The sequence below is a fragment of the Balaenoptera musculus genome, chromosome 1 (assembly GCF_009873245.2).
Source record: "Balaenoptera musculus isolate JJ_BM4_2016_0621 chromosome 1, mBalMus1.pri.v3, whole genome shotgun sequence".
Classification (NCBI taxonomy): Eukaryota; Metazoa; Chordata; class Mammalia; order Artiodactyla; family Balaenopteridae; genus Balaenoptera; species Balaenoptera musculus.
The window spans coordinates 64918795-64941484 of record NC_045785.1 but is presented as its reverse complement, the minus strand read 5'-3'; the positions used below and the strand labels follow the sequence as shown (position 1 = coordinate 64941484).

Here is a 22690-nt window from a genome sequence, read left to right as displayed (position 1 = left end):
GCCTAAGATTTCAAAAACAAAACCATGTTTTTAAATTTCCCTCTCTGTTTCTCAATAAACTTGACAACTTTTCCCCCTCTCTTTTAGAAAACAAAGGTAGTTAACAAAATTAAACAATGGAGAATCTGGGACTTAGCAATAGGTGCTTGCCTCCGTCCTGGGGGAAGGGAAAAAATTTCCTCTCATTATGGATGGATCAATGACAATAAAAACAAACGACAAGGCAATTCTCAATAGGTTATCTTGTATTTTATTACTAAATATCCCTGCCGCAGTTATTAATATTGTTGATCAGGCATGTGGATAGAATATATAAGTAAAATAACATGTTAAGGGACGCTAAGGAGTGAGTGGGATTCAGTGTCTTCTTGGGCTCTTGGCAGCACCTGGCCACTCTTCTGTAACCTAAAAGGTCCAGGGTGGTTCTGTTACCTCAGGCAAAGGGATTAGGGGGCAGCCCCTCTCTTCCGGAGTCTCATGCAGATACTCACTTTATAGAATTCTTTTTTATTGAAGTATAGTTAATTTACAATGTTGTGTCAATTTCTGCTGTTCAGCAAAGTGACTCAGTTATACACATATATACATCCTTTTTAATATTCTTTTCCAGTATGGTTTATCCCTGTGCTACACCGTAGGACCTTATTGTTTATCTACAGTAGGACCTTGTTGTTTACTGAATCTTTGAAACACATAGTTCCCTTGGGGGTCAGTTTGGATGAGTGAAAGAAAGTCAGTGGATTACAAGGCCTTTAGAGAGATTTTTAAACAACAGAATGTGTAGTCATTCCACCACAGGATGCTGTCCTCTACACACACATGCTTTTCCTACAATTCTTATGTGTTTAGGGCTTATTTTCTAAAATTGTTTCTCTTCTTTTTCCGTCTACCTGCCCGGCAAGTATTTCCATATTCTACTCATTAAATTAGAAGAAATGTTCCAGATATTCTGAGATTAAGATTTTTTCCTCCCCACATTCCCTCCTGGCAGTACTGTATATAAGAATGTGCACTGCACGTCTTCAAAGAGTGCCATGCACATTGTCATCTGTGGGGAATGTCTCCTTCTCCTGGAGTTGTACAGAGTCCAACACATAGCTATGCATGTGGCCGTTCCTCCTGGCAGCTGCCTGAGACTTAACGATAAGGACAGTGACTTAACTAATTAAAATATTGGAAGCTCCTCCTATATTATAGGAGGAGCTATGACATGAATATAACATGAATACACAAAATCTGTGATATAGATACATTGCAACTATAATCGTTGCTTTTTCCTTTTTCGTTAAAAAATCTTTAATTCCTCTCCAGTGCCTTCAGGATTACGTCTGTTACCAGTGGCTTCTAAAAGGGGTGGGTTGATTTTATCAGAACCATTTGGATGAGTTGTTTAAAAAATAAAGATTCCCAGAAAGAAAGGAAAAAATAAAAAGAGATTCCAAGACTCTAGATTGAAGATTCTGGCTTGAGAGGTCTAGAGTAGGGCCTGGGATTCAGTGTTTTAGAAAGCAGCCTGGCATGCCCAGTCCCATTCCCACCAGGGAATTCTGCTGAACAGCCCTGTTTAGGAAACACTGGTCTACCTCCATGCTGGACCACAAGGCCCTTCACAGTTGTGCTTCAACCAGCTTGACTCATTTCAGACCACATGTTGTATTTCAGCTTTAATGGAATATTCACCATCACTGAATACATCATGTTCTTTGGTGCCTCATATTACACATTCCTCTGTCTACAAGAGTTTTGCTTGGATTTTTCTGTCAAGTGAACTTGTTTCTTGGCCTTTAAAACCTAAACGACATGGTATCCCCTTGAATTGTGATGGTAGTACTCCCTTGCCTAGAATCAATTATTCCTGCCAAGTTCTTATAACAGTATGTATTGTAGAAGTGATCCTCAAATATTGTTGTTTAGATACTTCCCCCAAAAGAATTTTTAAAACTCTGTACTTAATATAAAAATTTATTTGCCTCATAAGTTTAAATCACTACCAATGATATAATTTGTAGCACATTAAAACATCAGCTCTTTATAATAAACGTATGCCATCACTTTCTCAAATATAGCCAAAATAAACTCAGTACTTTAGGTCAGGTTCTTGAAGAAGAAGACACCATTCTAGTGCAAGTGATTTATTAAGCAGGAGCTCCCAGGAGAAATGGGGAAGGGAGGGGGAAAAACATGATAGGATTAAGGTGACGTCCCAGCCTTAGCCTGATGCTGCTGGGAGCTTAAACGGCAATTGCACATCCAAGTTTATCCCATTTCTGGGCAACAGAACTGTCTTTTGAAACTCTGCACTTGTCATTATTGGCTGTGAGACAGTGAGTGTGTGTGGTGGGGGTGGGTAGAGGGCAGGAAACAGACTCCCAGGCTTTTTGTCCTCTATTTTAGAATGAAGAGGCTCCAGCAGCCTAAAGCAAGAGCAGCCAAGCATACAAACTGGGAGATGGGGCACAGCACTAAGGAGAGGGAGCTGGGCCATCTGGATGGGTTCCAGAGGTATCCTCAACAATACCCCATGATGTGATAATATTATTAATTTAAAAAATATATTAGACTTCTGATTCTGGAAGATGGAGTAGATATACTTTTTCCTATTCCTTCCACTAAGTGCAACTAAAACCTCTGGACAGGGAATTCCCTGGCGGTCCAGTGGTTAGGACCTGGCACTTTCACTGCTGGGGCCTGGGTTCAACCCCTGGTTGGGGAACTAAGATCCTGCAGCCACGCAGCACAACCAAAAATAAAAATAAAAACTCTGGACACTACGTATAGAACAAACATAAGAAGACTCTGAGAGATGACAAGGGAAAGGTAGACCAGCTAGGGATTTGGGAACCTAAAGAACAACATAATTGTGAGTTCCCTGGGTTTTCTTTTTACCTCACATATCCCAGACTGGGCATTGGAAATGCCCAGCAACCCGGAAATGTCAATGGGCTCAGACAAAAAAAAAAAAGCCCCAACAAAAGTCTGCTTTCTCTAGCCAAGGAACCAGGAAACAGTCAAACAAGAGAACACTTCTGAAAAGTAACAGCTGTACTGGAGAGGCCCAGCAGTTAGTCAGAGTATAGGAGACTGACCAGGACAGGAGAGGCGGGAGTCATTGTCTCAGAGGTGAAGGCTACTGGGATGGATGAGTTAGCTGGGGTGCAGACAGGAATGCAAAATGAAGGCCAAAGACAGAAACTTGGGAATGCCTACAGCGCTATTACCCTTTGGTTTCCAATTAGAGAATGACTTGGGAGCTTTAAAAGAAAAAATACACGTGCTTATCCCTAGAGAGTCTCAGGTCTTTTCCGCATTTCTTCAAGGTTCTAAAGATGATTCTAAGGTGCAACAAATGTTGAAAAATATTAAAGTGTTGGAGAGAAAAATAACTGATGATTCACTATAAACAGGGAAATGATTGAGAAGAAAGCATTCAGGATGCCGATGGAAGGGCAGATTCAGGGGTGTAAGAGTGTTAACGGGGCCAAATGTTGCAGGATGGCAAGAAGATGGAGGACTCAAAATGACTAAGGGAAATATTAGTATCTTACTCTAAAGGCCAAAGAGAGTTCAGAGCCATGATAGAAAAAAGGAGTAAACCTGGGCATATATCCAGACAAAACTATAATTCGAAAACATACATGCACCCCTATGTTCATAACAGCACTATTTATAGTAGCCAAGACATGGAAACAACCTAAATGTCCATCGACAGATGAATGGATAAAGAAGATGTGGTACATGTACAGATGGAATATTACTCAGCCATAAAAAGAATGAAATAATGCCATTTGCAGCAACATGGATGGACCTAGTGATTATCATACTAAATGAAGTCAGAAAGACAAATAACATATGACATCACTTACACGTGGAATCTAAAATATGACACAAATGAACTTTTCTATGGAACAGAAATAGACTCACAGACATAGAGAACAGACTTGTGGTTGTCAAGGGGAAGTGGGGCAGAGGAGGGAAGGATTGGGAATTTGGGATTAGCAGAGGCAAACTATTATATATAGAATGGATAAACAAGGTCCTACTGTATAGCATGGAGAACTATATTCAATATCCTGTGATAAAATCATAATGGAAAAGAATATGAAAAAGAATATATACATATATATAACTGAATCACTTTGCTGTATGGCAGAAATTAACACAACATTATAAATCAATTATACTTCAATAAAATTTTTTAAAATAATAATAGTTTAAAAAAAAGAAAGAAAAAAGAAGTAAAGAAAAATCTCACAGTAATTTTGGAGCTTCCTGGACCCCATCCCTGATAAATTTGCTTAGAGGACAACAGATAGCTATAAAGTCGATTGACTTTAAAAAATGAGAGTACGAAATGGTGGCAGAAGATAAGCATCTGGGATACAAATCTAAAAATAATTTATATAAAGACTTAAGCAAATTATAAAAATATTAGGAAAGGCCAGAATCACAACTCAATGTTGACTACCTCATATAATTTTTCTTACTTGATGTTCTGGTGTTTTTGTCTTTCAATTTATTAGTTCTACGACTAACTAGAAATTTCTCTTTAAATGTATACTTTCTATGATTTGATATTCTGAAAATACATTGTGAAAAATCTTCAATTTATAATGAAAATAAATAGCAAAGTAACTAGTAACATATATGCAAAATGGTCTTATTAAGCGCTTTCACATTTTTATTTAACTTGATCCTGTCAACACTCCTCTGGTGTAAATATGGGAGGGATCAGAATTACTATTATGCGGAAGAGGAAATGGAAGCCCTTGGAAATTAAGTGATTCGCTTAAGGACCACCAACTTCTCTGTAGCAGTCAGAACTCAAACCCGAGGCTTCTGATTCTTTGCAATTTTTCATAGCACATTTATTCTATTGAGATTCCTGTGTCATAAGTTATCATTTCTGACCAGGCGTAGTGAAAAACTAAGCCCACCTGCTTCATGGAGGATGTGCCAGTGGCAAGCTCTGGTTTGTGAGAAATAATGGGGAAAGAGGGTTCAAGTATAATATTTTGTCCTGAACAAAAAGGATATCAGTTGTTTTATCCACAATGGCTAAAGAGAGGAAAAAACTTGTCCTTGGACTCCATGGCAACAAGCAGCAAAGTGACCCCCTTGAAGGCTGGAGATTTCAAAGTTAAAAATACGTAAAATGTTGTTATGATTTTTACTCTAATATTCCTAATGTTAAGGCTCTCTTGAAAGGGTATTATAGTTCTCCTGTTTTACAGAAGTAGAAACTGAAACTTAAGGAGAGAGAAGCATTAAAAATCATAATTTTATTTTTGCAATGACTGTGTGACTAAAAAAGATGGTATTTAAGAGCAAATATTGATATTATACACAGCTATTTTTAAAAGCTAAGGGTTTCCCTAAAATATAGAGAAAAATTAAATCTTGTTTTTCTGAAAGGCTGATACACTCAACAAACTAAAATACTCCTATAAAGAGCAGCTTTATAATATCTATTAGAAACATTATTCTACCAAGACACTTCAGAACCAAATCTCAGTAATCTTCAGGGAAGATAGTAACACTGATTCCTGGATCATCATGATCATCATTTTCAAGTTCTTTATTATTTTCTTCAGTAATATATTTGCCACATGCTTTTTCTGGGTTTCTTTTTTTCTTGTGAGTATATGATGAGTTATTTTTTTCTCTGATTTTCTCTTTGGGAAATGAGGTCATAGAAATAGTTTCTTTTTCCAAAGCATGTTGTAGGCAGTTGTAAAACCTGTAAAGAAATAAAGTATTACTGTTATATCTGTGTGTTCTGAAACAAAATGAAATACACCTAGAATTTATAAATTACATAAACCAATGTCTCATATTAACCTCAAGATATAGAATAAATCACAGAAATAACGTGCTTCTTGCTTTTATGATTTTTTACTTAGGAAAAGAAATGTTTCAGTTCTTTAAGAACAGTCCTGAAAACTGGATTGGAATCACCTCTTGATAACCTCTATCCTACCTTAATTTCTATTCCAGATACAGGAATCAAACAAAGATTAAAAAAAAGAAAAAAATATATTTCTCTAAAAAGAATCATAAATGTAATAGAGGCTCATTTTAGAGAATTTGCAAAATATGTGAAGTTACAAATACAGATCACCTTTACATAACTACCTAAAAATAATGACTCTCATATTTTTATTCTTTCCAGTTTGTGTATTCTGAATTAATACATCTGTACATGTATACATATACCTACTGTCTTTTATACAATTGTGATATTACATATAAAGTTTTACATTGTTTTTTCAAATTTAATATTTATTGAAAACACTTTCCATATCACTAAATGAACTACAAAATAATACTTCTTAATGGTAGTATAACATTATGCCACTTAGACTAGCCTTAATCTACTTTCAAATTTTCCCAATACAAACAACAATGTGACAAACATTTTGGAAATAATGTGATCTGAGTTTCTAGCTATTTAGGATAGATACCTAGAAATGTAACTACATGGTTAAAGATTATAAATATTTAAGGCTCTTGATAAGTACTACCTGTTTTCCAGAATGGGTATTCAAAAAATACGCTTCTAAGGGCAGAACTTGAGAGACCACTTCACTCATACAGTGAATATTACATCAAAAAACACGCTTTACTTATAGGTGATTACGGTCTCTCATTATTTATATTTTCACTTCTTTGTTTGAAAGTGAAATTGAACATTTTTTATTAGCTATTTTAATTTTTTAATGTAAATTATTCTTTTCCTTTACTCATTTTCCTGCTGGAGTTTTTGTGTTAGTTTTCAGCATACGTTGGAAAGCAGCAGGATGGCTTGGTATGCTGTGTGTGCTTCACACGAGTGGTCCCCTGGGAAAGCTGAGGTTGGCTAATTCCAACCTCACTGAGTCTCGATTTCCTCATTTATAAAATTAGCTATTCTCCTGTACCTAGCAGGGCTGTCGGAGGGATATATATGTAAGTACCTAGCACAGTGCCTGGCACCGAGTAAGTTCTCAAAAACGACTGTTTTTATGGAATATAAACTCCATGAGACCAAGGACTCCATCTATCTTGTCTTCTGTTATATTCTTAGCATGGAGTAAAGTACAGCCACACTTGGGTAAAAATATGCCAAATAAGTGAATAAATAACTACTGAACAAAAAAGGTAAATATGGATATATTATCTTAGGTCCCAAATAAAATGATCTGAAAGTTGAGAACTCCTTTGCCACTGCAGGGATCTCATCATGCTTTAATATCCTATTATAATGGGAAGCTATGACAGGAAATTTCTGACATCTACAGAAGAGACTGCTATTTGGACCAATTTTCTTCTTTCTTTAATTCAATGAACAGGCTAAGTTCTGCTTGCAAAAGCTCTAAAACTGCCCTAAAAAACCCAAGATAATCACCTCTTCCCAAATACTCCACACAATGCTAATATATACCTAACATGATTACTAATATCCTATCCATATTTCAAGAACTTATATACTCATCACTGTACACCTTGATATCCAGCACCATGCCTGGCAGATAATAAGGGCTAATTGATATTTCTAAAATGAATAAATCAGTCTCAAAGAGGGAGGTACAGTAAAAGGGAAAACAGTATTTTAAGAGTTATAGCAAAAGGCTTTGAAAAATATTAACTGATGTTTAATTTTTTAGACCCCATAACATGGTAACAACCTTTTCATTTAATGCATTCCTTATATCCTTACTTAACTGAAACCTGGTTTCCCACAAGGACACCACTGCCCTGCATTCCTCTTAAGTGGAGACTGCTTATTCTTTCCATATCCTGCCTCAGAGTTGAGCGATAAGGTCAGAATTCACCTGCCTCACCAACAGTTTGCCAGACTAAACTCCTTCATGTGCCCCTCTGGTTATCTAACAATATTCTGTTCAGTCCTTTACATTCATGGAAACTTCTACACTTGGCTTGATCTTTGTCTCCAGGTCTTGCCATCATCCTGGGTGACTTCAATGACTAGTTTTCTTCTCATCTTCCTCAATGCCTATTTAGAATGGTTTTAAAAAATGACCCAGTAGCATAACTCATTTTATCTAAAACAAATCCAAGCATGCTACAAAAGGGTATGAATCACCCTTATCTGATAATAAGAGGTTATTCATGATGTGCAACTTTATATTCTATCATTCTCTACCCAACCCTGCTCTTTAAACTTAGGTAACCAAGTCTTTTCTCTAGATTCTACTGCATTCCTAGAAAATTAAAGATAAGACTAAATTCCTCTTTTATGATCACAGAAAATTAACAGCTGTGTAAAATACCTTGTCAATTACATTAAAAAGGTAATTAAAGAGGAACAGGTGCCTTACTTTAATCTTCCATCAAACAACCTAAGAATTCAAAGCTATATCCTTGGGGTACCAAAAAAACAACTGGTAAAATGGAACAAAGACCTTTCCATGTTGAAAGCCAAGAATAAAACTTCAACTACTTTTTTGTTTTCCTTGGTTAAGGGAACTTTTAAAATGTCCTTTGGTAAACTGTCTTACTAAGTCAGAAATTTGTTTTCCAATTACACGTTCTCTTCTCATGATATGGCCCTTTACACAGCATTCTAAAGCCCAATTCTCAAAGTGTAATTTTCTCAGCTCTCAAAGGCAACAAAAAGAGCTTGGAGTATAAAACAAAATGTATGCTCAGGTAACTGTTTTGTTCCCCCCTCAAAAGAAAATCAAATTGTCTTCAGTTTTTCTACCTCCGCAGTCAAGATTACCATGACATAGGGCAACCTGTATATAGTTCTCTTCATGAGAGAACTTTTCAGACCAGTGCTGGGAAAATGAATTCTTGTTTCTCGGATCAGTTAGAGGACCATGTGCAATAAAAAGCTGGTATTTCGTTGACTTCCGAAATAGGAACATAAAATTAATGAAATCTAGGCACAATTTCATACTCTTTTAAGGCTTCCATTATTCACAAAAAACAAAAGGCTATTCTCATATATCATGTATTTGGATTTTTAACTGATTTTAAGCTCTAGCATCTTTTATTAAAAAACATGTATGTGACAGGGCCTGTGCCAGTGCTAGAAACAGGTAAGAAATGTGGTCTGTGCCCTCAGGGAGCTCAGGGTTTAATGGGGGCTGCAGAGACGTAAAGATACATTCAATGTGCCATGAAAAAGCTAAGATAAAGTAGGAGCACACTGGGGGCATTGGGAGCACTTTGCTCTAAGTAAGATCATGAAATGTTCCTTGGAAAAAAACCCAATGCCTGGGCTGAATTGCAAGGATGAGTGGAAGCTGGCTAGGTAAAGGGAGAGGAATTATGAGAAGAAAAATTGAAGGGAGGGGACATCCAAGGAGGAACTATCAGAAAATATGTGTTTTCACTATTTACTTCTCTGATCTTCATTATCTACTTCTCTGATCTTAAGTATACAGGGAAATGTGTGAGTTATTTATTTACCAGCTTTAGTTCCATTTTAAAAAATAAGACTTGACTCCTCTTCTCCCCCCGTTTCTATCTGCTGCCACATTCGGGTTATGTTCTGCAGTATTTCTCCCATTCATTTTGTTACTCGGGGTCCTGTTACTTCTTGCCTGGACCGTGTAGCAAGAGCCTACTCCTGCTTGCCCCATGAGTAAGCCATCTTACATCTTCCAGAATAATCACCCTAAGGCTTTGAAGCCATAAAAGTAGTACTACTGCTAGAAAAAGTCTGTCAGCTAAATTGAGCAAATATTTATTGACCACTATTCTCCTGTCAGACACTCAGAAAATAATAAGAAACTGTCTTTTGCCTTTGGTGAACTCAATATAATGTGTTAACTTTTAAGTTCCTTTATTGTTTAGGATAAACTCAATAAACATTTATTGGGTTTCTACTGTGAGCCAGACACTCTATAAGGTTTTAGGATGAGAGATATTTGAAGTGTGTGTATGTATGGGTATGTGTTTGCCTGGTGGGAGAGGAAAGTCAGTCCTATACACAATGTGACCAAGTTGCACTGGGGAAAAAAAGACATATGTGCAATTAAATAACTGTAATTTAATATGGTTCACATTTCTGTTTTCACTTAGGCATAAATTGTAATAATGCCGGTAAATGATAATAAGAATTTGAACCAAGGAAATGGGTAAATGAGGTTGAGATTAAGATAAGAAAGATATTAAGGAAAGGCTGATGGGATATTTTGGTTAGATATATTCAATAGGTTATTAGACATATGGGCCCAAGACTCAGGAGAGATTTGGAAGATCTACCAGTATCTGGGGAAGTTGCTGAAGCAATGGGCCAGGAAAGGAACCCTGGAGAACGATAGCATTTAAACAAGAGAAATCCAGAACGAAGCTAAGAAAAAGCACCACAAACAGGAAGGAAAGCAGCAGTGATGTAACAGAAATTCTTACCGACAGGTATATGAAATAATGCTCAATGTCACTAATTATCAGGGAAATGAAAATCAAAACCACAATAAGATACCACCTCACACCTGTCAGAACGCCAATTATCAAAAAAACAAAAGACAACAAGTGTTGGCAAGGATGTTGAGAAAAGGAAACCCTTGTATACTGTTGGTGGGAATGTAAAATGGTGCAGTTCCTGTGGAAAAGAGTATGGAGGTTCTTCAAAAAATTAAACATAAAATTACCATATCATCTAGCAATTCCATTTCTGGGTAAATATCCAAAATAACTGAAAGCAGACACTCAAACAGATATTTGTATACCCATGTTCACAGCATCATTATTCACAATAGCTAAAAGGTAGAAAAAACTCAAACATCCATTGATGAATGAATGGATAAACAATATATGTTAAATACAATGGAATATTATTCAGCCTTAAAAAGAAGTAAACTTCTGCAAAGGAGGCAAGACTATACAATGGAGAAAAGACAGTCTCTTCAATAAATGGTGCTGGGAAAACTGGACAGCTACATGTAAAAGAATGAAATTAGAACATTCTCTAACACCATACACAAAAATAAACTCAAAATGGATGAAAGACCTAAATGTAAGACCAGACACTATAAAACTCTTAGAGGAAAACACAAGCAGAACACTGACATAAATCGCAGCAATATCTTTCGATCTGTCTCCTAGAGTAATGGCAATAAAAACAAAAGTAAACAAATGGGACCTAACTAAACTCAAAAGCTTTTGCACAGCAAAGGAAACCAGAAACAAAACGAAAAGACAATCCTCCGAATGGGAGAAAATATTTGCAAACAATGCGACCGACAAGGGATTAATCTCCAAAATTTACAAACAGCTCACGTGGCTCAATATCAATAAAACAAACAACCCAATCAAAAAATGGGCAGAAGACCGAAACAGACATTTCTCTAAAGAAGACACACAGATGGCCAAGAGGCACATGAAAAGATGCTCAACATTGCTAATTACTAGAGAAATGCAAATCAAAACTACAATGAGATACCACTTTACACCAGTGAGAATGGCCATCATCAAAAAGTCTACAAACAATAAATGCTGGAGAGGGTGTGTAGAAAGGGAACCCTCCTACACTATTTGTGGGAATGTAAATTGGTGCAGCCACTGTGGAAAACAGTATGGAGGTTCCTTTAAAAACTAAAAATAGAGCTACCATATGATCCAGCAATCCCACTCCTGGGCATCTATCTGGAGAAAACCATGGTTGGAAAGGATATATGCACCCCAATGTTCATTGCAGCACTGTTTACAATAGCCAAGACGTGGAAGCAACCTAAATGTCCATCGCAAATGAATGGATAAAGAAGATGTGGTACATATGTACAATGGAATATTACTCAGCCATTAAAAAGAATGAAATAATGCCATCTGTAGCAACATGGATGGACCTGGAGATTATTATACTAAGTGAAGTAAGTCAGCCAGAGAAAGACAAATATCATATGATATCACTTATGTGTGGAATCTAAAAAATATGATACAAGTGAACTTATTTACAAAACAGAAACAGATTCACAGACTTAGAAAACAAACTTATGGTTACCAAAGGGAAAAGATGGGGGGAGGGATAAATTGGGAGTCTGGGATTGACATATACACACTACTATATTTAAAACAGATAACCAACAAGGACCTACTGTATAGCACAGGGAACTCTGCTCAATATTCTGTAATAACCTAAATGGGAAAAGAATTTGAAAAAGAATAGATATATGTATATGCATAACTGAATCACTTTGCTGTACACCTAAAACTAACACAACATTGTAAATCAACTATAGTCCAATATAAAATAAAAATTAAAAAAAGAAAAAAGAAAGCCCGCAAAAAGAAAAAAAAGTAAACTTCTGATCACACTACAACATGGATAAACCTTGACAACATTATGCTAAGTGAAATAAGCCAAACACAAAAGGACAAATATTATATGATTCCACTTGTATGAGGTACCTGGAATAGTCAAAATCATAAGAGACAGAAAACAGAAGAGTGGTTACCAGGGGCTGGGAGTTTGGGGAGTGGAGAATTATTGTTTAATGGGGATGGAGTTTCAGTTTGGGATAATGAAGAGGGTCTGGAGATAAATAGCAGTGATAGTGGTGGTTGCATAGCAATGTGAATGTACCTAATGCCAATGAACTGTATAATGGTTAAAATTATAAATTTTAGTTATGTATATTTTACCACAAAAAAACCAACCATTGGAAATATTCATTTACTTTTTCAGTCTAATTTGCTTTATTTTTATCAATATTATATGCCAATATATTTGGCCCTTCTACTCTATATTTTAAAAAAAATTTTTTTTAAGATGCCATGCTTTTTTAAATTGGAGTATAGTTGACTTACAATGTAGTGTTAGTTTCAGGTGTACAGCGAAGTGAATTAGTTATACATACACATATATCCACTTTTTTTAGACTCTTTTCCCATATAGGTCATTACATAGTATTGAGTAGGGTTCCCTGTGCTATACAGTAGGTCCTTATTAGTTACCTGTTTTATAGATAGTAGTGTGTATATGTCAATCCTTACCTCCCAATTTATCCCTCCCACCACCCGCTTCCGCCCTGGTAACCATAAGATTGTTTTCTACATCTATAACTCTATTTCTGTTTATTCTACATTTTATTTAACATTTATTGTCTTATTATACAGTTGGTGAGAAGAACATGGCTAATTCCATCCAACCCAAGTCAGTCCTGATCTCTTATTAATAGCTACAAAGATAGCCCTCTGCTTGTAATGGGTAAATAGATCTCCAAACTTCATATTTTTTACCTGGAAATCATTATGTATGAAATTATCTTACTCTTCCCACTAAGAAGTGGGCTTAGGAATTGTTTTTTACAGAAGAGGCTTTTTTTCTATTAAAATTATTTTACCTTTTGATTTTCATATCTCAAGAATATTTCTTATTGCTGGAATGTTACGCATTAGGATTTTAACTTTTAAAAATTCTCTTATTATAGTTGTTTGAATTATGAAACTTTGGTCCAATTTTAGTACTCAACGTCTGATTGCAGAACTCATCACCTCCAGTGTTTATTTTTTCTCTTTTCCACAGCAGAAGAGTAACTCTTTCTCTGCATTTGGTTGAATATACAGCTGTTCCCAAAGGAGCTCCCTAATTTGTTCACCCTTTCTGAATTCACATGTAATCTTCTAATCAGTATCTTAAGAAACTTTTTACCCTTCTTTAGTTTTTCACTGATTTTACATGATGAGCATGACTCTCCTGATAGCAGCATGCACACCATAATCTCAAAACATATTTTTGAGTCAATGGATTTAAAGCATAATTTGATTTTATAGTTGGTGAATGTGACTCAATTAACTTCACCAGGTGTATAGTTAGTTGATCTTGGGCTATATTTATAATCTTATTGAAATTCAAGGAAGGAAACAGAGAAACTGATTTGCTACCTCGTACATTTTCGCAAACAGTGTCACTAGAATACTATCTAACAACCATAGTCAACTTTTGGAATGGTACCAGTAAGTACCTACATACAGTTCAAACTCTGTAGTCTGGTGGAGGGGCTGGGTACCTTCAGTTGCTTACTTGAAATCATCACTTTATTTAGAATGTTTGCTCAAAGAACCCTGTGGCCAGGTAACCTCTCAGCTTTTTTCAGCCAGGCTTCCGCTGAAAAATTCAGCCCTAATGCCTGCAGACATCCATTGTATGTCATGAATTACTTCTCTCCAATGTATCTAGACTAGTACAAGTTATATACCACTGTTGGGAGAACTGAGAAATAGTCACTCGAATAATTTTGTTAATTCTGTGGTTCAAATAAGGAGCCCTGGTTAAGAAAGCCTGGATGGTGGTACTGATGTGATTATAGGTTTATTCTCTGTATGAGTCGGTGAAGAAGGAGAAAGGCTATCCTATCCTAAGAATCCATGACGTGACACGGACAGGGCCTGTCGTTATACGTATGCTGTCCAGTGTATACTAAAATTGTTCTTTAAGATAAGTAGGTACAAGAAGAATGAAGCCAGGAGAGTTGAGTAAGTTGTGGGGGAAGCAGGATTTGAACTCAGTTCTGCCTCTGGAGCCCATTTCTACCCCTTTCCACCATGCCACGCTGCTGCCATTGGCACTTCTGGCCTTAGCTGCTGCATAAAATGTTCTAGGTATTAAAGAAATTTAAGCAGGCAAATTAAGCAATAGGATTCCTTTTCATTTCAGACAGGATTCTGATGGTGATACGGAGAATGGCTTAGCAGAGAGACATACTGGAAGCATTCTACTATAAGACCAGCTAATAAGGTTACTGCAATGGTCCTGAATAAAGAACACGGCAGGAAGGGTGGGGAGAGAAGAATGACTCAGGAGTTATTTAGGCAGTGATTGGCTAGTTGTGAGGTGACCAAAGGGGTGGGGAAAAAAGCAAAAAGAAAATTATAAATGATAACAAGATGACCATCAGTCCTTAAATAACTCAGAAATTTACATCTTACTGATGGTAGGTCAGTGGCATTTATCTTCATATATAAAAGGCAGCATAATAGTCACTTCTTTACACCAAAGATTCTATTCTTGGGAAAAAGTTGAAAAAGAAAGTCATGTAGGGCTTCCCTGGTGGCGCAGTGGTTGAGAATCTGCCTGCCAATGCAGGGCACACGGGTTCGAGCCCTGGTCTGGGAAGATCCCACATGCCGTGGAGCAACTAGGCCCGTGAGCCACAATTGCTGAGCCTGCGCATCTGGAGCCTGTGCTCCGCAACAAGAGAGGCCGCGATAGTGAGAGGCCCGCGCACCGCGATGAAGAGTGGCCTCCACTTGCCGCAACTAGAGAAAGCCCTCGCACAGAAACGAAGACCCAACACAGCCATAAATAAATAAATAAATAAATAAAAAAAATTACAAAAAATAAAGGAATGCTATCTTTAAAAAAAAAAAAAAAAAAGCATTTAAAAAAAAAAAAGAAAGTCATGTAAAATTAATCTACCAGGAGGTGAAGTTTAAGAACAAGAGAGATATAAAGATGTGAACTGATAGCCATAATCCTTCTGACTGGTACAATTATGCCAATTCAAATCTAATGCATGACAGGAGCCGGGTTCTGAACTAGCCAGAGGTATAAAGTATTTATTAGACTAAAATTAACCAGGCTGTTCTCCTCAAAAGGAGATTCTAGGTAGTCTTCAATAGGTCACATCCAGGAGGCAGAGTGTACCTCCTCCCTGGCTGCCTTCAGCTGGATCAGTTATGGTCCCTGGGGCTGCTGGGCTCTTACCTGAGTGACTTTCTCCTTTATACCTGTTGCTGGCAGTCAGGTGTCCCACTATCCTCCATGGAGCTTCCTCCCCTTTATGCTCCATTTAGTACCCATTGCAGTCTGGCCTACTCTCATCAATTACTTTCATCACCTTAACTATTCGTGATAAGGCTACAAATATAAAAGCAGTTGGGAGTATAAACTGAAGATGGTGTATATTAATATTTTCAAAGAAGACCTAGGCATGTAAGACTATACCTTTCAATTCTCTTCTTGTTTTCCTCCATTTTTTGATTTGCTATCTTTATCAGGAAGTTGATATATTCCTCTGTCACCATCAGTTTTCCTTTATGGGTTAATGGAACTTCTAAGCCATGTGTGCTCCGGACAGCCTGCAAGGAGCAATTTAGATATGATGACTTATGTAGTAGAGAAACTGAAGATAACTAAAGAAAAGTCCCAGTCAGGGCTGTGCTTATATATAGTTTAGCTCCATTACAACATTTAAGTTTGTGCTTTGACATAATTTAGTTAAATACAGTTGAATCAAAGGAGATTCAAATAGATTTTCCCATCGTATAAAATCATTTGTAAAGCAAGTCATTCTACACATTGTCTTTCAGAGAAGCACATATTATCAAAGAATCCAATGAACTTAACAGTATCACTCTCACTAAAGCTAAGAAAGCTTTAATACACTAGTTAAAGAAAAGAAATAAATGAAACCTCAACAGAAGCTTCAAGGGAAAATCAAAATGGACTGGATGCTAAGGGGCCTCTTAGCACTGCTTGAGCAGGGTTGTTACAAGATAAACCATGCCTTTTCTATCTCACAAAGTGGCTGCTTTCTTAATACTTTAGGGTTGCCAATGTTACTAACCCTGCTGATGAAACAGTCAACATATTCCAAGTAAATCCAAACACTGGATATAGGTTAAGAAACAACAAAAACTATTATGAGGCATAAAAATTCATTCAACAAGCCTTTACTAGGCATCTGCAATGTTCTAGGCCCCATGTAAGGTATGAAGGTACAGGATGAATATAACATGGTCCCTGCTCTTAAAAGAGCTAACACTTCTGAACAGGAAACAAACAAGTGAACAGAGAATCACAATACATCGTGGTGCTATGACAGAAGAAACACATACGTGTACATGTGCATGCATGCACGTACATGTGCACACAAAATGCTAAGGAAATGTAGAAGAGGAGCAACTAACTGAGACAGGTCGTGGTTTTATGGGAAAGGTGGCATCTGAATTGGAATTTTAAAGGGTAAATGTAATTTCACCAGATGTAAAAATGGGAGAAGGGGAGCATTCCAGCCAGAGGATTAACTTTTCTATAGTCATGGGAACATGAAAAGCATAATACATTTGGGAAACAACCAATAGTATTCTATCTGGCTGGGGTGGAAGTATGCTGGCGGAACATGAGCATAAATAAGGTAGATGAAAAACAGTTTATATAAGGCCTGAGAAAACACCAGGAGACCTTGACTTCTTTAAAAGGGGGATTCTGACAGTATTGGCTAGAGGGACTGAAGGAGAAGATGGGTAGGAGGAAGACCAGTCAGGAGACCACTATAAAGATAGAGGTGAGGGACGATGACGGCTCAAGCAGGCGCAGTGGCAGAGGGCTTGGAGAGGTGGAGTCAGGAGTGAGAAATCAGAGGTAGATGGGAAAGGACTTGTCGGTAATTGAATATGGAAGACAAAGGAGAGAAGGTGAAAGAGTGGCTCTGTTCTTGCCTGGGCCACCACTCGCAGTGGGGACCGAGATGGGGATGCAAGTCAGTACCGTGAGCTTTCATTTTCTATTTAGTCATGCTTTATAGATGTCTTCTTTTTAAGCCACCTCTTTTTGGAAAATAGGCTATTTGTTAAAAATAGATAGAAAAAAGGAAAGTCTAGGGAGCTAGAATGGAAGACGATCTGAAGTAGTTCAGAAGCAAACAAGGTACACCATGCCAAACAGTAAACACAAACAGTAGCTACCACGTGTGATCAGAGAGAATAGGGCAAAATCACTAGGGGTTGGCTTGGCCAGGAAAGGACTCAGAGAGGCTGTGGGACTTAGAAGGAACCTTAAAGATCTTCTAGTCCAGGGGTCGGCAAACCTCTTCTGTGAAAGGATAGATAATAAATATTTTCAACTTTGCAGGCCATACAATATCTGTCACAACTACTCAATTCTGCCATCGCAGCACAAAAGCAACCTTAGACAGTAATTAATCAAACGGGTGTACTGGAACTGCCTGCCCGGGGGCTGAATGTGGCCCTAGGGCAGTAGTTCGATAGATTCCTGATATAGCTGAGAAAGTTCAGTCCCTGATGGATCCAGGCAGAAGACTTTAGACCCCCTGTCTGTGATTCTTTCCACTACATCATGGTGCTGATTAAATTGGGCCTTGACTATTTAGGATGAGGAGGACGGAGAGAATCAAGTTAAAAGTAAGTGGAGGGGAATACTGTAAAATATGACCTCAAATGTAAATCTAACAACTCTGGACTTTGCCCTGTACAGAAAAGTCAGCCACTGAAGGCTTCTGAGCAAGGGAATGACAAGAAGACTTGAGTAGAAGGTTATTCAATAATCTGGATTACTTCATGATCAAAAAATTGCTTTTTGCCAAACAAAAGGTGTCGTACCAACATAGTCTTTCCTCTCTTTCCCACTGTTATGCCGGAGTTCCTGAAACCAGAATCTATTGCCACTGAATGCTGTAAGAAAATAAATTTGTTAAATTTGGACCATCTGGCTAATCAAATAAACACTTTAGCCCTACAAACTGCAGAAACATTTATAATCCCAAATCTATAATTAAATAAAACACTAGTTGATTAAACTAGCATTGCATTAATTTGGGTAGAAAATTTAAAGTTTAAAATTAAATCTACTCACATACCTATAAATTCAAGTATAATCACAAAATTTTACCAGAATCTGTGCATCCTGCAACTGTCGACACTGCACATGAAGAACAAGTGGTTCAAATTTCAAAATGGCATCGCCATTCGCTTTCTTTAGGGCTACAATCTAAATAAACGGAAAATGTTAGGATCAGACACAAATACATGATCCTGTTCTTTGGTGACCCTTTATCCTACGTAACTTCAATTCTTCCAAAGAACTTTCAGACTCATTCTGCATCCTTCCACAGTAACTTTTCACTCTGTTTTCTTGGTCCTCTTTCTCCAAAACGTATTGATCCGCTTATTCTTTTAAGAGACCTGATTTCTAATTCTCCCATAAACCTTCTGTGTCATTCTTTCCAACCGTACCTCAAAAAAGTAAACTACTACTCTATTTAATTCCATAGCAGATTTTTCATTAAGGAATATGGTATATAAAGACTAGAAGGTCTAGAAGGTACTAGAAGGTCTGTCTAAATGTTTTGCTGTTAGATTGAGGTTTGAGGCACATATACTATTATGTCTCAGCTAGAAGCTGTATAAGGCAGTTGTTACTTCTGTCTGCCTAGTCTCCCTGCACCATCCTCCCTCCTTCACATCATTTGATTCCGGTGGGACTGTCAAGTGTGACCCTGTCACTCATCACTCCCACTATCATAATATCAGAGATGCCAAGTGCCTAGGTGTGATCAAGGATAGCATTCCATTCTACTGGCAAAAATAGCTGATCTCAGGGGGGAGAACACCTAACCAGGAAGGATGACTCAGTGTCCTTTGGAAATGAAACATGGATCTTAAAAAGTAAATCTTTTTCTGCTGGGGTTGCTGGCAGCTATCTTTCCTGCCACAAAGATTATCTGCCACAGAAGAGGAGAAGGGCAAACATACAGAGAGAACCAGTACCCAAAGGAGATGGAGACTGAGTGAGCTTTGAAGACAACATTTAAGCACCTGAGCCAGTAACGTAAAATGCCTGACTAATGCAAACTTACATGAACTCATCTAAACATTTTAATTTAGGAAACTAAATAATCCAGCACAGATAATAATCTCCCACAACTAAAAAAAAAGCCATTGTAATGAATTCTCTTTAGGCTTTATAATCTACAGTCATTATGATTCTGCACATAAACCACCCTGAATTTTCTATTCTTTTCATATGTATTTAAAGTGACTGTGAATTAAAGTTTATTTCTAAATTTATATATAAAAATTTACCACATCATCTTTCACACAGGGTTTATGTGTAACCAGTAGCCAGCAACAGTTTTGTTTCTGAACCTCGGAACCATTTATACCCTAAAATGAAAAAATAACATAATTTAATTTATCGTATAATATTTACAAAATAATAAGTACAATGTATAGCATATTTTAGGCTTTCTTAAATTAATAATCCCACGTGATTTTAAGTATTACTGAGAACAATTCAACAGGCTTTTGGGTAAAGTTAACGTAAATGTTAACAAAAATGAAACCAAATTATTTGAGATAGAAAGAAAGTAATTTGTTTATTAAGGTAAAAGAACTTAATAAATATTTTCTGAAATACGGTCATGATTTTGTCAGGAGCAAAGGGATTATCACAAGGGGTTGTACACGAGTAGCCCCTAAATTGTACTCTAGCTGTTTTATATGATTAGGACAATATTAAAAAAAATTTTTTTTTGAATTCCTTTTGTAAGAAAGCACTGTTCCAGTCCCACACAGGACCTACCACTTTTTACTGACACCTGATCTGTTCATACCTTCCTATGTCCCTAGTCGCTATAGGCATAAATTTGTGACCTCTGGATTAGACCTTATGTGTGGTCCCAAAGGGCAGAGCTAGGATTGAAAGATCAAAATTTCAAGAGGGCAAATATTTTAATGTAACTTTTTGCTTATTAACTGGAAAAATGTTTATTTGCTAAGTTCTATTAGGTACTTTAGATATAAACAGATCCTACCCTCAAGGACACTGGAAAGAGGATGCAGGAAACACATGCACTTTTAAATGACTATACTTCTACAAGGTAACTTCTTTTTTTTTTTCTTCAAGTTATGCATGTTCTCTTTCTTTTTTTTACAATGTAACTTTTATACAGTGGGTACACAGGAGACTTTGCTGTTTGGCTTTGGAAAGGAGAAGAGCTGTGCTTGTCCTAAATAACTGATTTGTTTTCACTGAATGACCTCAATGACTTATGTTTCTGATCTTATGCTGGCTGCTCTAAATCTTACAGCCAAACGTGTGGCCCACCTCTAGCAAATTTACAGAGTCTAGTGGTATATTTTGAGAACTAATGCCATCTCTGCTTTATCTTATCTATACTCCCTTTATGCAGATTCTCACTTTTTATTTTTCTTTTTGTATTGCCTATTTGTAAGTTGATCCAAATTCTTCCAGAAATAAGGCAAAGTGAAAATAAATACAAGGTATAAGATAATACATAAAATGAAAAGAGGTTCAGAAAAAGTCCTAAGGCAGTTCAGAAGAAATAGTCATGGCTTCCAAATGGATGTGTGTGTGTGTATTCAGGTAGAAAAGGGGAGTTTGGGGCGGTACGTCTCAGATATGCAGAAACGGGGGAAGACATTTTAGGAAAAATAAACATGAGCAAAGGCAAAGGCAGATAAATATAAGAGGAAAAAGAGAATAGTTGTTTCAGTAAACAGATTAAGATGAAGAGTAATAGTGGAAAACAGAGCTGAAAGGTATACTAGAGTATTTCAGCATAGATCAGTGACATGCACAGAGTTGTGCTTTAGAAAGGGGAATCTATTAACGGTGTGTAACACGGTTTGGGGTAGAAAGACTGGTAGAGTTCAGTGAACAGGTAGAGTTCAGTGACCTGTTAGGAAACCACTGCAGAAATCCAGGTAAGACAGGGCAGGAGAAATGGAGGAAGAGAGAGAGATCAAGACAAGCAAGAGTGCCAGTGCTCAGGGGGCAATGGAAGCAATATAAGAATGAGCAGTCCCTGCTGACCTGGGAGACCGGCAAATGGTCTGTCAGTGAGGAGCTAAAGAATGAATTTATGAGTGTGCTGTCTTTCATGCTCTGAATTCAGTCCTAATGTTGAAATGAACACACAGCTAACTTTTACAATGCACTTAATATGCCAGGCACGGGGCTAAAGGTTTCAAATAAATTATCCCATTTCCTCTACATAGAATCCCTGTGAAGTGGATACTCTTTATTATCCTTAGTTCATGGAACAAGAAGGGGCTAAGTTTAGATAACTTCCCTAAAGTCACATAGCCAATAATACCCAAAACTGGTTTAGAATCTAAGCAGTATCACTCCAAAGCCTGAGGGACTGACCACTATCACAGACTACATACTAATGTACTTTCTCAGGTAATGTAAAAATTACCAGAGTTGTAATAACGGAGTGAGCCACTAGGAGGCAGTGAACTTCTTAACCATAGCGATCTTCAATCAAGTGGTTAACAATGATTTGGTAGAGCGGTTAACGAGAAGACAGCCCCCTCGCCAGGCTGTGAAGTCTTTAAATTTCCTTAGTATTAAAAAAATAAAATTCTCTAACCCTTGCAACTCGAGATCATTCCCAGGCCAGTAGTTTCAGCATCACTTGGGGGCTTGTCAGAAATACAGATCAGACCCTCCTCTAGACCTACAGAATCAGAATCTGTATTTTAAAATATCTCCAAGTGATTAACAGACACATTAAAATTTTAGAGGCATTGGTTTAAGTCACCCTCTCAGTTTCCTTGATAAAGAAACCGAGACCACCGGTCAGAAGAACAAACACAGACGGGGTGTTACATTGGGTGAGCACAAGGCTCCTGGTGTTGCACACTACAGGGCAGGCGCTGGAAGGGCACAAAGGGTCCTGCTCACCGGGTCTAGGAGGATGATGCGGCCAGCGCAGGAACTGGTGGTGAAAAACTGTTCTCGCCCGTTTAGGAGCTGCACGAGCTCTACCACATCCTCGTCCACACTGCCTTTCCGGCTGAGGTCCGCTTTGCTCAGACACTGCGCCTTCCATTTTCTGAACTCTGCGCTATGATCCATGAGACGAGGGAGTCAGGGTCTGCGCTTTCACGTTAGCCTCGCCTTTCCCTGGGGGCAGCCATATTGAAGCCAGTGGTGGCCGGAAAGGTCCAAACTCCTTCCTCGGGCCCG

General features: G+C 37.5%; 1 protein-coding gene across 2 annotated transcripts; it reads right to left on the bottom strand.

The window, feature by feature from the left end:
* Window positions 1–4290: 4290 nt before the first annotated feature.
* On the bottom strand, window positions 4291–22662 carry TYW3 (tRNA-yW synthesizing protein 3 homolog). Of its 2 annotated transcripts, XM_036863647.1 has the most exons (6): window positions 22406–22662; window positions 19777–19857; window positions 18584–18682; window positions 18295–18366; window positions 15899–16032; window positions 5154–5737 (listed from the first exon to the last, which is right to left on the bottom strand). In XM_036863647.1, exons 1-6 carry the CDS (start codon window positions 22577–22579, stop codon window positions 5509–5511), a joined length of 789 nt encoding a protein of 262 aa, XP_036719542.1. In that variant the 5' UTR covers window positions 22580–22662; the 3' UTR covers window positions 5154–5508. The 2 variants fall into 2 exon arrangements, with proteins under 2 accessions (XP_036719550.1, XP_036719542.1); XM_036863655.1 differs by lacking the exon at window positions 18295–18366 and having other exon boundaries at window positions 4291–5737.
* Between the last annotated feature and the right edge of the window lie 28 nt (window positions 22663–22690).